Source organism: Podarcis filfolensis (assembly GCF_964270895.1).
Source record: "Podarcis filfolensis genome assembly, chromosome: 8".
Taxonomy (NCBI): domain Eukaryota; kingdom Metazoa; phylum Chordata; class Lepidosauria; order Squamata; family Lacertidae; genus Podarcis; species Podarcis filfolensis.
In genome coordinates, this window is record NC_139611.1 from 17,026,079 (window position 1) to 17,041,187 (window position 15,109).

Below are 15,109 nucleotides of genomic sequence, written 5' to 3' on the forward strand. Positions count from 1 at the left end.
GGAACTGGGAACGTCTGGCAACCCTACCTTAAGGGCTAGGAACTTCATTCACAGAATCATAGAACTGCAGAATTGGAAGGGACCCCAAGGGTCATCTAGGGCAACCCCCCTGCAATGCAGCAATCTCAACTCAAGCATCCATGACAGATGGCCATCCAACCTCTGCTTAAAAACCTCCAAGGAAAGAGAGTCCTCCACCTTCCGGGGTAGAGTGTTCCACTGTTGAACGGCTCTTGCCGTCAGAAAGTTCTTTCTGGTGTTTCGTCAGAATCTCCTTTCTTGTAACCTGAAGTCATTGGTTCAAGTCCTACACTCCAGAGCAGGAGAAAACAAGCTTGCTTCATCTTACGTGTGACAGCCCTTTAGATATCTGAAGATGGCTATCATATCTCTGCTCAGTCTCCTCTTTCCCAGGCTAAACATACCCAACACCCCCAACCATTCCACATAAGGCTTGGTTTCCAAACCCTACATCATCCTGGTTTGCCCTCCTCTGCTCACATTCCAGCTTGCCAATATCCTTCTTAAATGTGGCACCCAAAACTGGACACAGTACTTCAGGTGTGGTCTGGCCAAGACAGAATAGAGTGGTACTATGAGCCTAGGGCTTGCTGATCGGAAGGTCGGCGGTTCGAATCCCCGCGATGGGGTGAGCTCCTGTTGTTCGGTCCCAGCTCCTGCCCACCTAGCAGTTTGAAAGCACACCAGTGCAAGTAGATAAATAGGTACCGCTCCGGCGAGAAGGTAAACGGCGTTTCTGTGCGCTGCTCTGGTTCGCCAGAAGTGGCTTAGTCATGCTGGCCACGTGACCCGGAAGCTGTCTGTGGACAAACGCCGGCTCCCTTGACCTATAGAGCGAGATGAACATGCAACCCCAGAGTTGTCTGCAACTGGACCTAATGGTCAGGGGTACCTTTACCTTTACCTTGTAACTTTCATTGTTCGAGACAGTATACTTCTATTGATTCAGCCTAGAATAGCATTAGGCTTTTTTGCTGCTGCATCACACTGCTGACTTGTGTTAAGTTTGCGGTCTACTAAGACCCCTAAATCCATTTCACATGTGCTACTGGCAAGCCAATTACCCCCCATCTTATATTGGTGCAGCTGGTTCTTCCTGCCTAAGTGCAGAAACTTACATTTGTCCCTATTGATGTTTGTGTGTGTGTAATTAAAATTCAAAAGGTATTGATTTCTTTGTCGAACCTTGCTGGATGCAGCTGAGAAATCACAGGGCCCTACCCTGGTGATTATTCTGCAGATATTTACATAGCACCTTTGAAAGTGGGGAGAGAGGGATGCATTCTACCGCTCTCTGAATGGATCACATGACCTTTTTACATAAGAACTTGGCTTGACTTGGCTCCAGAAAGTAGCTGAGCAAACATTATGCCAGGTACTATGTGTTGATGGTGGAAAATTAAAAAAGAAAAAGAAAATCCATTGCCTTCGGCAAACACGGAAGAACACAAAAGAATGAAAGGCAACCCTATCTAAATATTATGTTAGCATTACGGTTGTTTTAACACATAGGGTCGCTCCTTTCTTGAGGCTTTTGGAGATACTGTAAAATAAATATGGCAGGGCACTGGGAAAACACAAGAGGTCTTTTCCTCCGGTATTTTACAAAAGAGAAAGAAAAGGTGGCATTCACTATGTCAGGGCTGGCTTAGCTATGTTTAGATGTTTGCTACCGAAACAAGTTAAATGCCCTCAATCCTGGAGCAGTGTAGCAGTAGCACTGAATCATAGCTGTCAACTTACAGATTTGAAAATAAGGGACCAGCAGCCTCGAAAATAAGGGATCAGCAGCCAAAATAAGGGATTTTAGACAACCAACTGAAATACGAAGTTAAAAGGGACCAGATAATTTGGGAGAGCAGCGCCAGTTTTTAGCCCTTCGTTTCCAGAGGTTGCTGCTCAAGACACCAGCTGATGAAACACTGCAATTAAATAACTACAAGCAGCAACCACTTTTCGCGCAAAACGAAGTCCAAGCTACGAAGATGCTGCTGCAGTTCTGTATCTTTTCTCTCGTGCTCCATCTACAGCTCTTAGTTCCATCAGGCGGGGCGGGAGGAAGCGGGGGGAAATAGCACCCGAAGTAAACCTGCAGATCAGACCATCTATGCTAGTCTACCACTACAAATCTATGGAAGAAGCGCTTGCGGTCCTTCCTCCGCTTTCCCCCTCTATGGTTAGCCCTTGGAACACCTGCCCGCGCCTCCGCCTCCTCTCTCTGAACTGCTTTCTCTATGGTTGCCCTCGCTCTCCTCTCAAGGCTCCTCAGCAATTCATAGGCCGCGCCAGGCTGCCCATCTCATCCGGGTCCTTCGGCGGCGCAGCCACAGTACGGCCTAGCGGCAGCGGCTGAAGTCAGAGGGGAGACCCCAGGCAGAGGCACTCAGTTTGGCGGCTGCGAGGAGGATGGCAGCGGAAGGGCCCGAGGCTCATGCCAGTCCCGGCGGGGAGGGGCTCCCGGGGGCCGAGGCTGGTGAAAGGAGGCCGGAGGGGGCGGGCTGGGCAGCCAAGCAACACAGTTGGATCCTCCCTGGCCGGCAGGGAGGGAGGGAGAGGAGCTGCTTCCTTTGAAACCTGGGAAATTTAAGGGATATCATCAATAAGGGACAGCAGCGGGACACGGCACTGGGATAAGGGAGTTTCCCGCCAAATAAGGGACAATTGACAGCTATGCACTGAATGAGCAATAATAGACTGTGATATTGTTTGCTAATTTTAATCGCCCAATACCTGTCATTTCTTATTTCCTCCCCTTTACAACTATAGGGGGTCAATGCCCCAGGGAGGCAATGGAGATCAGGAATGGTCTCTATCAGGGATGAGGAACGTTGTTTTTTTCAGGCCGGGGGCCACATGTCAGCAGGGCCAGAAGCAAAAGTGGATGAAGCTACAGATGTGACTCTGTGGTTTTAACACACAGCGCCCTCCATCCATCCAGGCATGCAAAAAGGCTTCATCACAGTTCAGTGATGCCTTCCAGCCAGAGGAAATCTCTCAAAGGGGGCATGGAGTAAAGCCACTGAGGGGTGTGGCCTGACAATGGAGGGTGTGGCCTGGGAAGGGGGCGTGGCCTGGGAAGAGTCCCGAGAGCCAGAGAGAGATGTGCAAAGGGCTCTGTTTGGCCCCCTGAGTTTCTCCAGCCCTGATGTTTATCATGATGCTGAGACTGGAGGAGATATTAGGAGTAGGAGTAGCAGATATCTATCTATCCTTCACTCTGAGGTCCCGGGTTGCAACCGTTTAAAATACAACTTTAAAAATAGTCTGAAACAAATTACAATCACAGGAACATCGTGGGTCCTTAAGACATTATTTTTTGTGTTCTACCTCTGCAGGTGGGTAGCAACACCAGAACAGGCCTTTTGTGTAAAGTTCTCCTCAGGAAAACACTCCTTGGCACCATCTTTATCTATTTTTAGGTGCCAGGCAAATATATTTTCTTTTCACTCTGATTTATTTAAATAATAATTTTTATTAAGTTTTCAGTTTTACATTTTAAAATAAACAATTTACAAACTTTAAAATATCCACTGACTTCCCTCCTCCTCCTCCCATGGTTCATTTTACATACCATACTTTCCTGCATATTTTACTAAACCATTCAAATCAGTTTTCCACTTTTACACCCATCAAAAATTATTTACTCTGTTGAATTTATCTTAGTGCTGCCAGCGTTTTCAGCTGTATAGTTATTTTCCATATATTCAATAAATATTTTCCACTCTTCTTTAAATATATGTTCTTCTTGCTCTCTTATTCTGTGTGTTAAATCTGCAAGTTCTGCATATTCCGTCGACTTAAGCTGCCAATCCTCTTTATTTGGGACGTCGCTCACTTTCAATTTTTGAGGTAACAAAACACAGACCATGGTTGTTGCATACATAAATGACCTTTTCTGACACCTAGGAATTTCTGTCTGGAAAAAGGATCCTGGTTTTTTGAGGAGAAAGTAGTTTTAAACATTATTTTTTCAATTCATTATAAATCATTTCCCAATATACGTTTACCTTTTCACATGTGCAACTTTTCACTCAGAGTTTTGGCCCTTTATTTAAGAATCTTAGCCAGAAGAATCATAGAATCAGTGATGGGTTTCAAGTACATTCTGTAGCAGATAGGCAGCTCGTACAGTTGCTTTGGCACTGGTGTGATATGACGGGGGAATTCAACAGCAGGGCTATTTCCCAGCGATGGAGGAAGCTGCAGCTGTTGCTCAGTCCAGTTTGCAGGTTTCTAATGCATGGGTTCATGTAGCCAAGATGCCTCCATCCAGGAAAGGGGGTAGCTGGTTCACCTGCTGAAACTGGTAAAAGGCGCTTTGGACCACAAAGGCTACCTGAGGCGCCAGCGACAAATATAGATCAAGGTATACCTCCCAGCTATGAATCTGCTCCTTCAGGGGAATTGCAAATCCACCAGGTGGCTTGCCCAACCGATGCAGCTTTTTCCATTGCTGGGAAACAGAACTACAATTTACCGTATTTTTCGCTCTGTAAGACGCACCAGACCACAAGACGCACCTAGTTTTTGGAGGAGGAAAACAAGAAAAAAAATATTCTGAATCTCAGAAGCCAGAACAGCAAGAGGGATCGCTGCGCAGTGAAAGCAGCAATCCCTCTTGCTGTTCTGGCTTCTGGGATAGCTGCGCAGCCTGCATTCGCTCCATAAGACGCTTGCTCCATAAGACGCACACACATTTCCCCTTACTTTTTAGGAGGGAAAAAGTGAGTCTTATAGAGCAAAAAATAAGGTAATTTCTGCCTGTCATCATACTACTTTTGATAGATGAACTGTTTAGTTAAGTGTTGGAAATCTTTTTCCAGAGCAAAGAAAAAAGAAAATAAAAAAGCCATAACTGGTGATACAGGGCAGATTTCAGCTGCAACACAACCCCATAAGAATTAGTGGTGGTTCCATGATTCAGAGCTGGAAAGTCATATACCAGCCTGGAATGTATTATAAAGTAATTAAGTTCAGAGGAGAGAAGGAAGCTGGCTACAAAGCAAAATAATTTATTGGCCTCTTGTAATCCTTTGTGCTAATAGGGTAGGTTTTCCCTCCCTATCACACTTCCTGGCTTTGAGGCAAAAAAGAAGCAAATGTGAGAAGAGATGGCAAGATTATTCTGTACTTTTTTCTTCTTTTTTCCTTTTTCATCCCCATCATCACATTGATCACACAAGCCTAGTTTTTAAAGGAGGAAGTTCAAAGGAATAAGATAACAGGATTCTATGAAGCAGTCAAATTACAATCCACCAGGAAGTGCAGCACAGCCATTTGTGGGTTTAAATCAGACTAAGGATGTTGATCGGAATATAGGTGTCAGTTAGCAGCCTCTAATGCCAGAATATCTGTGCTGTCTCTCACTCTTCCTTGTGAATGGTGCATTTCCCCTCTGCACGCATTAAAAGATCATCTCAGCACTTATCGCCAAGCTAAGAACATTAAAAAGCCTACTGCCTCAGGCCAGTGGCCCATTAGGTCTAGCATCCTGATCCTGTTGTTCCAGCTGGAACAAATAAAAACTGTTGCTTTTTCATGCGGAGCAAACTGTGGAACTCACTGCCACAAGAGGCAGTGATGGCCACTAATGTGGATGGCTTTTTTTCCTGCTCCCTTCTGAGGTACTAGCCATAATGCCTATGTTCTACCTCCATAGTCAGAGGCAGAAATGCTTGTGAGTAGCAGTTTCTGGAAACCACAGGAGGGGAAGCAAGTGTTCTTGCATTCAGGTCTTGCTTGGTCACACTGAGAACAGGAGGCTGGACTAGATGGGCTACTGGTCTCACCCAGCTGGCTCTTTTTATATAAGTTCTACACAGAAGGCATAGGGTACCAATTCCGGCTCATAAAACTATTGAACTTGGCTGAGATGGCGTTTACTCAAAAGTTGGATAAACTGATGGGCTTGTAAAATACAGTGGTACCCTGGGTTACATACACTTCAGGTTACATATGCTTCAGGTTACATACGCTTCAGGTTACACACTCTGCAAACCCAGAAATAGTGCTTCAGGATAAGAACAGAAATTGGGCTCTGGCGGCGCTGCAGTAGCAGGAGGCCCCATTAGCTAAAGTGGTGCTTCAGGTTAAGAACAGTTTCAGGTTAAGTACGGACCTCCAGAACGAATTAAGTACTTAACCCGAGGTACCACTGTAAACTGTAACTCGCTGGATCACCACCATGTCATGGTGAGTGAGCTTGCACGTTCCTATGACCCTTGCGAGCGAAGCCGTCGGGAGTCTGGTACTCCCAGCAGGGTCACCCAAGGCGGTAAGATCAAAGGGGAGGAGATAGGAGACAGACAAAGAGTGATGGAAGAAGTCCTCAACGGCAGATCAGGCAGAAGATAACAAGCGGTATGTGAAGGCGGATGAAGGCTGCAGCAGATAAGAACCTGCAGGTTGTCTTGACACTCATGCCATCGGAAGACTGTGTGTTGGCCAGGGTGCACTGATCTGATGAACTGATGGGCTAGTAAAATATGCTTGGCTTGATTTGTAGCTATAGTATAAACATGGGCTTAGGATTATATCCAATGCATGTCCTACTCAATTGAAATTGATGGCCATGACTAATTTAGGTCTATTGATTCCAGTGCGTCTGAGTAAAATTTAGTTGCATGCTACTGATATAAGTAAAAAAACTGCTCCTTTTCCCTTATGGGGTATCCAAGAGCCCATATAGAGTCCTTTTGTAGGTTCTCTATCGGTAGGAGAAAATAACAGACCAACCAGAGACTATTGAGAAGCAAAGCAGCTAGTAAGCCTGATCTTTTATTAACTGTTGCAACAGGGTGCTCCCCCACACGCAGGAGAGAGGAGGGGGATGCAGAGCCATGCGTGCAAGCCCTACTATAGACATTTTAAATTGCCCGCACTGGAGTCCAAGACCACCCCCAGAAACATCATACATGTATCACAGAAGGGGTGTAGCCCAAGACCAGATACATCGTACCTACATCACAGAAAAGGCGGTCTACAACAGAAATCTGAGTGCTTTGTTTTTACCCTGTCTGCCAGGTTACCTGTTAATGGTCACTTGATTGAATTACCTGGGGAGCCTGGCCATTCTTTTGTAATGATAATACTTAATTGCTGAGGCAGGTCACAGGCTCACCCTATTCACACCTTAAATTTGACCTGTAGAGAAATATTTGAGGTGACTGAAAGAGTCAAAAAGGCTTTAGGACTTGACATGTGGTTTATATATTTATATGTGTGTTTGCTTGGTATATTTATGAATATATATATATATATATATATATATATATATATATATTCTTATAACAAGTATAAACATGGGTTTAGGGTTGTATCCAATGCATGTCCTACTCAAGAGCAGGCCGATTGAAATTGATGGTTGGAACTAATTTAGGTCTATTGATTCCAGTGGGTCTAACCTGAGTAAAATTTGGTTGCATGCAACCTTTACTATGTTTTGGGGGTTATAGCCAATGTTAGATCTATGCTGAGTAGACCCATTGGAGTGGGTGGACATTGCCTTGCAGATGCAACTGGACTACAACTCCCATCATTCCCATATCCTTTGCCATGCTGGCTGGATCTGATGGGAGTTTTATTTGGGAGGACCACAAGCTCTGCATCCTGGCTCTAAGCCATCCTTCCCTGACCCGGCAGCCTTCAGAGATGTTTTAGACTACAAATGCCATGGACCCCAACCCAGTAGATGATACTTGGAAATCCAAAAAGGTTTGGAGGGCGTCGGGTTGATGGAGGCTTCTCTGAGCCCAAGATTTAGAAGTGTGTTCCAGGGAACACTGGAGTTCCTTTGAAAGCAGCATCAGGCATTCCTCAGTGAATGTGTAAGAAGGAATCCTGTTGAGCCCATCTGTCCCAGCCTCCTGTTTCCAGCAGTGGAGAGTCAGATGTCAGCCAGAAGCAGAATGCGAAAGAGAGTCTCCCACGTTGCTCTCCAACAACTACAACTGGTCTTCAAGTGGTGGTGGTGGGGAGAACGTTGCAAAAGAAGACACACGTGTCCATAAAATTTGTGCGTGCTTGTCTATATGTGTAGTTGCACATTTGGAAAGAATTGCTGCAATTTAAATAGAAATATAACGCATCTCACCAGAGCAGGGCGGAGAGTGTCACCAAATGATCTGTGTGTCTGCTCAGTCCATGTGGCAACTACTGAGCAAAACTCACCACACACACACGCCTAGAATGCTGCCTTATACTGACTTAGATCATTGGCTCAGTACTGTCTACACTGACTGGCAGCAGCACTCCAGGGTTTCAGGCAGGGCTCTCTCCCAGTCCTGCCTGGAGATGCCAGGAATTGAACCTGGGACCTTTTGCATGCAACGCAGATGCTCTGCCACCAAGTTATGGACTTTCATCAGTGTAAGAAGAAATAACCCTTCTTAGAGTTATGTATCTTCTAACCAGAGAGGCTTTCAAACAGGTCTCCTTCAAAGTGAGGACTCAAATGCCCTTCAAACAGCCAGCCTAGTGTTCTGCAGCATACTGCTCCTGAGCCTGGAGGTTCTACTTAGCTGTGGACTACAGCTGTTGTTGTTGTTTAGTCGTTTAGTCGTGTCCGACTCTTCATGACCCCATGGACCAGATCATGCCAGGCACTCCTGTCTTCCACTGCCTCCCACAGTTTGGTCAAACTCATGTTCGTAGCTTCGAGAACACTGTCCAACCATCTCGTCCTCTGTCGTCCCCTTCTCCTTGTGCCCTCCATCTTTCCCAACATCAGGGTCTTTTCCAGGGAGTCTTCGCTTCTCATGAGGTGGCCAAAGTATTGGAGCCTCAGCTTCAGGATCTGTCCTTCCAGTGAGCACTCAGGGCTGATTTCCTTCAGAATGGATAGGTTTGTTCTTCTTGCAGTCCATGGGACTCTCAAGAGTCTCCTCCGGCACCATAATTCAAAAGCATTGATTCTTCGGCGATCAGCTTTCTTTGTGGTCCAGCTCTCACTTCCATGCATCACTACTGGGAAAACCATGGCTTTAACTGTATATACAAACCATACACACCATATGTTGAAAGCACATTTAAAGCATAGGCTTTTCTCAAAGAATCCTGGGAACTGTACTCATCACAGAGCTACAATTTCCGGCACCCTTGACAGACTACAGTTCTCAGGATTCTTTGAGGGGAAGCCATGTGCTTTCAGCAAAGCAACTACTCTATTCCGAACTTAAAAATGGAAAGTGTAATGCTGGTGGTCAACAAAAGAGGTTTAAAGACAAATCTCAAGGCAAATCTAAAAAATGTAGTATAAACACCGACAACTGGGAAACACTGGCCTGTGAGCACTCCAGTTGGAGAACAGCCTTTACCAAATGGACTTTGAAGACACTTGAACTCAGAACGCAAGGGAGAAACGTGCTAAGAAGAAGGCACGCTTGGCAAATCCACACAGTGATCAACTCCCGCCCGGGAACCAATGTCCCCACTGTGGAAGGACGTGTGGGTCCAGAATTGGCCTCCACAGTCACTTACGGACTCATTGTTAAAACCGTGTTTATGGAAGACAATCTTACTCGGCTACGAGTGATCGCCAAAGAAGTGTATGCAGCCTGATAGATCTCCCATCTTTGAATTTCTCTAATCCACTTTGAAAGCCTTAAAGGGGAATTTTTAACTTTTCCAGATGGGGTTTTCCCATTATAACTTCTAGAGCCCTGGGGAAAGAACTCTGAAACTCTGGGGCGTTTATGTGCATGCTTGAAAAAAGTTTTCTTTTAAGAGACATCCACAACTTCTCCCCAAAAAAGACAAAATTGCAGACAGTGATTCACCAGAGACAGATCAGCCCCAAACAGACTTGATCGGTGTGTAGAAACCAAGCATTTGTTTCCAGCAAAATGTTTCTCTCTGACCACACTAGTGGTGTGACGGAGCTCCAATGCGCTGCTGGAATCAATTTCGTTGGTTATTGCTCAATCCGCCCCTTTGCAAGGAGAGACGGTCTTGGCTGCCTCCTCTGCTTTCCAGCAGCAGCAAAGCAACGCTTTCCAAGAGGAGAGCGCAGATCCGGAGAGGGCCAGATTCTGCCGACTCACAACCAGCACCCTCAACTCTGACAGACAGAGGCTCTCTCTGAGCCGATCAGGCAGCGTGTGCATGCGCCTCTTCCACGCCCCTTCCACAACTCCTGCCAACTCGGGGCTGCTTTGTATAATGGGACGTGGGAACGCCTGCCTGCGAGAGCATGTGCTCTGCCACTGATCCTGGCTCGCGACGCACGCCCTCCTTAAGACTGTTTGCAAACCCAGAACCTTGAAAGGAGCAAAGAGAAGCCGATCCACAAGGACAGCACGAGACAGCCGTGCCCATCTCGAGGAAGTTCAGAGGGCAAACTTCACCCACTGTTGGGCTATAAAGAATATTGCTGGGTGTTCCCTGCTCCAGTATGTGCAAATACTGAAGATCTCGCTCTCTCTATATATCTCTCTGCCTTCTTTCCATTTGGGGCATTCGCTGCAAACAGAGCAGCAACTCAGAGAACTGACAGCAGGAGCGTTTAAAATGAAGACTGAAAATCAATATATGGGCGGCGTGCCATGCGAAGGCAGGAAGGGGGTGAGTGTCTGGCTGGCAGACGACGCTGTTTCCTTGTCTTTTTCTGTGGGCATGTGGGTCGAGGGGTAAACGGGCAAAATACAGTAGAATTTTGCCAATTGCAACACAGAACCTCTTGTTTTACAACAGAATATCCCAATTTTCATGCGGAATGTTGGAGGGTGTGGACTCAGACCACAGTCTGTTTGCTGCTGGATCTTGGAGACAGGGCTGTTTTAAAGGATTTTCCCCTGGTCACAAAACCCCATGACATAAAGGTCCAAAAAGACACGTTGTCAGAAGAGCAGGTGGTTGTGCACTGAAAAATATTGGCATTTTATTTTTATTTTATTTTTTTAGAAAAAGAGGCAATGGAGTTGGGATGTTGAGAATTTGAGGCACCCGGGTTCCAACCCTACAGACATCTTTGCACAATATTGATTGGGCAACATTTTGGCACGCTGGCAATCAGCATCCGATGTCTGAGATTCCGTTTTCTGTAGTTTTTAAGCACTGTGTAGTTTTTCTTCGGTCTGCAACATTCTTTTTTTGCTCCAAGCAAGGAGCCTGTGCATGCCCAACAGCACTGCAGAGAAACAAGGGGAGATAATCTGCCCTCCTAATTGTCAAAGGTGCAGACCTGCAGGGGTGGCATGACTTGCAAACAACCCAACCCTGGGCTGGCAGGGTTTTTATTACTGCATGCATGCATCCATGAAGCAGCAGGCAGTTCCACAGGTGTGCTTTGAATCTCTTCACTGCTGACTGGTGATGCATGGTTTGGGTCACAGCCCTCAGAGAATGCATTGTTGGTCTGCGGAGAGGGCAGAGACATCTTGAGCCAACCCTAGGTAAAGGGACCCCTGACCATTAGGTCTAGTTGCTGATGACTCTGGGGTTGCAGCGCTCATCTCGCTATATTGGCCGGGGGAGCTCCCAGGTCATGTGGCCTTCCAGGCCTTCCAGGTACAGCTTCCAGGTCATGTGGCCAGCATGACTAAGCTGCTTCTGTCAAACCAGAGCAGCACACAGAAACGCCGTTTACCTTCCTGCCAGAGTGGTACCTATTTATCTACTTGCACTTTGACGTGCTTTCGAACTGCTAGGTTGGCAGGAGCAGAGACTGAGCAACGGGAGCTCACCCTGTTGCGGGGATTCGAACCGCTGACCTTCTGATCGGCAAGCCCTAGGCTCTGTGATTTAACCCACAGCGCCACCTGCGTCCCATTTGAGCCAACCCTACAGACCCATAAATGTGAGCTTGAGACCCAGGAGCCGTTTGTCAATGCCAGAATGCCCAGCCTAAAACATGTGAAGTGAGTGCCTCTGAGTATGTACTGAGTTCCTAGTATTTAGTTCTTAAAGAGAGACTTTCCAGAGCCTGATTTTAGGCAGTTACGCTTTCTGGCCTGGATGCTCGACCCACCCCAAGCCTGTAGAGGTTGCATGTGCCAATTTGGTAATGCATTCTGCACATGCTCAGAGTGTCCCATTCTACCAAGAATAAATGTTGCACTTTTGCATGCCGTGGTATGTAATTTACCCATGAGAGATGCAGAAATGGCAAGCCAGCTGTGCACATTGCATAAGAAATAAGTATTTATTCTGCACTAAAGTTGGCATCGGCCCCATACCTTTTCAAAATACCCGGAGGTCTCTTGTGTAGAAGATGACAAAGACATGCAAGGCTGCCTTCACACTGTACATTTAAAGAGCATGGCTTCCTCACAGAGTATCCTGGGAACTGTAGCTCACAGCGCCCTTAACAAACTACTGCCCCAACCAGCATAGCCAATGGTCAGGAAGGACGCGAGTTGCAATTGAAGATAATTGCTCCATGGACAGTAGACCAGTCACTGGAAGTCGCTGAAAGCTAGAAGTTCAAAGGACTTTAACATCAGCTGAACCAGAATGACTGAAAGACTCCATAATTCAAGAGAGTAAAACCACGTTCGCACCATTCATTCATGCTACGGTACAATTTAAACAGTCGTGGCTTCCCCCATAGAAACCTGGGGGCTGCAGTTTGTTCAAGGTGCTGAGAGTTGCTAGGAGACTCCCTATTCCCCGTTTAAAGTGGTATGATACTGCTTTAAATGTACAGTGTGAATGTGGCCTAAGGCTGTGCATATACTGAATTTTTAAAGCACATTGTTCCCCCTTAAGAATGCTGGGAACCGTAGTTCACCCCCTTGGAACTATAGTTCCCAGCACCCTTAACAAACTACAGATCCCAGGATTGGGTTTTTTTGGGGGGGGGAATCATGTACTTTAAATGTGTGGTGTGCCCATGTATGTTCTCTCCTGAGAGCAAATCGATCAGATGGACTTAAGTGGAGGAAGACTGATTGCATTTAAAAACTGACAGAAACCTCTTTTTGGTGAGAGCCATTCAACAATGGAACCAGTTACAGTACCTAGGAATTGGTGTTGGGTCTCACTTAAGAATATAAGAGGAGCCCTGCAGGATCAGGCCAAGAGCCCATATAGTCCAACATCCTGCTCTTGCCAGTTGCCTTTGGGGAACCCTCAAGCAGGCCTGAGCACTTGAGGGCTGTCCCAAGTTGATAGCTATCATTGCCTTCTGTGGGAGGGAGTTCCATAGATTAACATGTTACAGAAAAATCTAGGTGCGAGGCTGCTCAGTCACCCAGCTCGTCAGGCAGAGCCCACGGGTTCCTGTGGAATAAAGGAAGGAGTCCAGCCACCAACTGGAGCAAATAGCTGTAGACCAAAGTTTATTGTGCAACAGGTTCAAAGAGGAATTTTGAATCCCGAGGATGGGGCGACAAGGACTTTTAAAAGCTTCTATCTTATCCCAGCATACAGTTCATTAAGCATCATCACTACATCATTGCTACATCAGAAAAGGAGAAGGTTATACATGATTAACATAGGAGGAATGTGTTGGGGCATCAGGCGGATACAGGATATGTATTGGGAAGTACTATATTTTTTGCACCATATAAGTACCATATAGTACCATATGGTACCATAAGTACCATATAAGACTCACTTTTTCCCTCCTAAAAAGTAAGGGGAAATGTGTGCGCGCATTATGGAGCGAATGCAGGCTGCGCAGCTATCCCGGAAGCCCAGTGGCGTAGCGTGGGTTGTCAGCACCCGGGGCAAGGCAAGTAATTTGCGCCCCCTAACCCATGGATTTGCGCCCCTTAACCCGTGGATTTGCGCCCCCTAACCCGTGGATTTGCGCCCCCTAACCCTAACCCCCAGATGTTGCGCCCGGTGCGGCCGGCCCCCCCTGCACCCCCCACGCTACGCCACTGCGGAAGCCAGAACAGCAAGCGGGATCGCTGCTTTCGCTGCACAGCGATCCCTCTTACTGTTCCGGCTTCTGGGATTCAGAATATTTTTTTTCTTGTTTTCCTCCTCCCAAAACTAGGTGCGTCTTATGGTCTTATAGAGCGAAAAATACGGTACGTTCTAAGCACCTACTACAAAGGGACAATAGGACTTTGGTTTGCATAGTCTGCCACCACCTATGAGTATCTTCCCGTGGGTACGTGACCTCCCGCTTGAGGGATTATGGCAGGGACCAAGTGGTTTCCAAGTCCTTGGCCAACGAAGCAAATTGGCGGTGGAATGAAGGAAACTGGCAAAGGAGTTGATTTTATATGATTTTTAAAGCTAGGTAACTTCCCTGAGCTGTCAAGTTGAAATGATACATCTATGCATAATATCTGTAACATTTAACAACTTTAAAGATGTGCCCCGCCCCCTGTAATTTCTGTAGCAAACTTTGTGCTGCGCAAAGAAGCACTTTTCTTTTATGTGTCTTGAATCTTCGAACATTCAGCTTCCTTGGAGAGAGGGAGAAAAAACTTTCCCTGAACCGAAAAAATCCCAAACGCTGCAACCATCTAACTGTTGCAGTTAGGGAGGCAATGCGCCAGCAATAAATCTGCCTTCGGGGTGCTTGGGTGGGCGCCAGAATATGTCAAATGGGGGGGGCAGGGAGGTGGGAGGAGCAGAGAGAGCAGAGAGGTCAACTGTGGCCATTGGGAAGGCCTAGGTCTTCAATGGAAAATATGATCCTCCTTCCTGGAAGACGGGGAACGAAACTCTTTATGCCCTGGCAGTGTTTTAAAAAGCCCCCAGCTGCAACCTTGGCCAGAAGCGCCACGTTGTTTATAGGCTGGTACCTTGTGATGTGGAAGGATCTTTCGGAACGTGCGTGGAAAGGTCACCCATCCTTCTGAAATTGTTCAGCCAGAAATACAGGACTTTTTTTACGGGGGGTGGGGGGTGGGAGGGAGTGATGGAAAAAGCCAGATCGCTTGCCTTTCCAATATTTTCTCCATGTCTTTGCTTTTTAAATGTTGGTGAGTTTGGATCTGCATGTCACTCCGGGGCTTATTAAAAAGAGAAAGCAATGACTGAATGAAATGAATAATCCTAATAGTGGTAAAAGGTAAAGGGACCCCTGACCATTAGGTCCAGTCGTGACCGACTCTGGGGTTGCGGCGCTCATCTCGCTTTACTGGCCGAGGGAGCCAGCGTACAGCTTCCAGGTCATGTGGCCAGCATG

General features: G+C 46.6%; 1 protein-coding gene and 1 long non-coding RNA gene across 5 annotated transcripts in view; one reads left to right on the plus strand and one right to left on the minus strand.

Moving 5' to 3' along the window:
* The window catches only part of LOC310769618, a 100,999-nt gene extending 91,440 nt beyond the window's left edge, over nucleotides 1-9,559 (minus strand). The window contains exon 1 of the long non-coding RNA XR_014551744.1: nucleotides 9,441-9,559. This is a non-coding gene — a long non-coding RNA (uncharacterized lncRNA). The remainder of the gene's footprint in view (nucleotides 1-9,440) is intronic.
* The window catches only part of LOC310769416 (solute carrier family 2, facilitated glucose transporter member 5-like), a 48,424-nt gene that overhangs the window by 9,844 nt on the left and 23,471 nt on the right, over nucleotides 1-15,109 (plus strand). For 2 of the 4 annotated variants that reach the window (XR_014551634.1, XM_083628754.1), the window contains exon 1: nucleotides 9,940-10,581. The exons of the other annotated variants lie outside the window; for them this stretch is intronic. Coding sequence is in view for 1 of the 2 variants with exons in the window: in XM_083628754.1 (XP_083484880.1) it covers nucleotides 10,528-10,581 (54 nt within the window). In the remaining variant the exon portion in view is untranslated. Of the gene's footprint in view, nucleotides 1-9,939; nucleotides 10,582-15,109 lie in introns of those variants that run through there. 4 annotated transcript variants of the gene reach the window in all.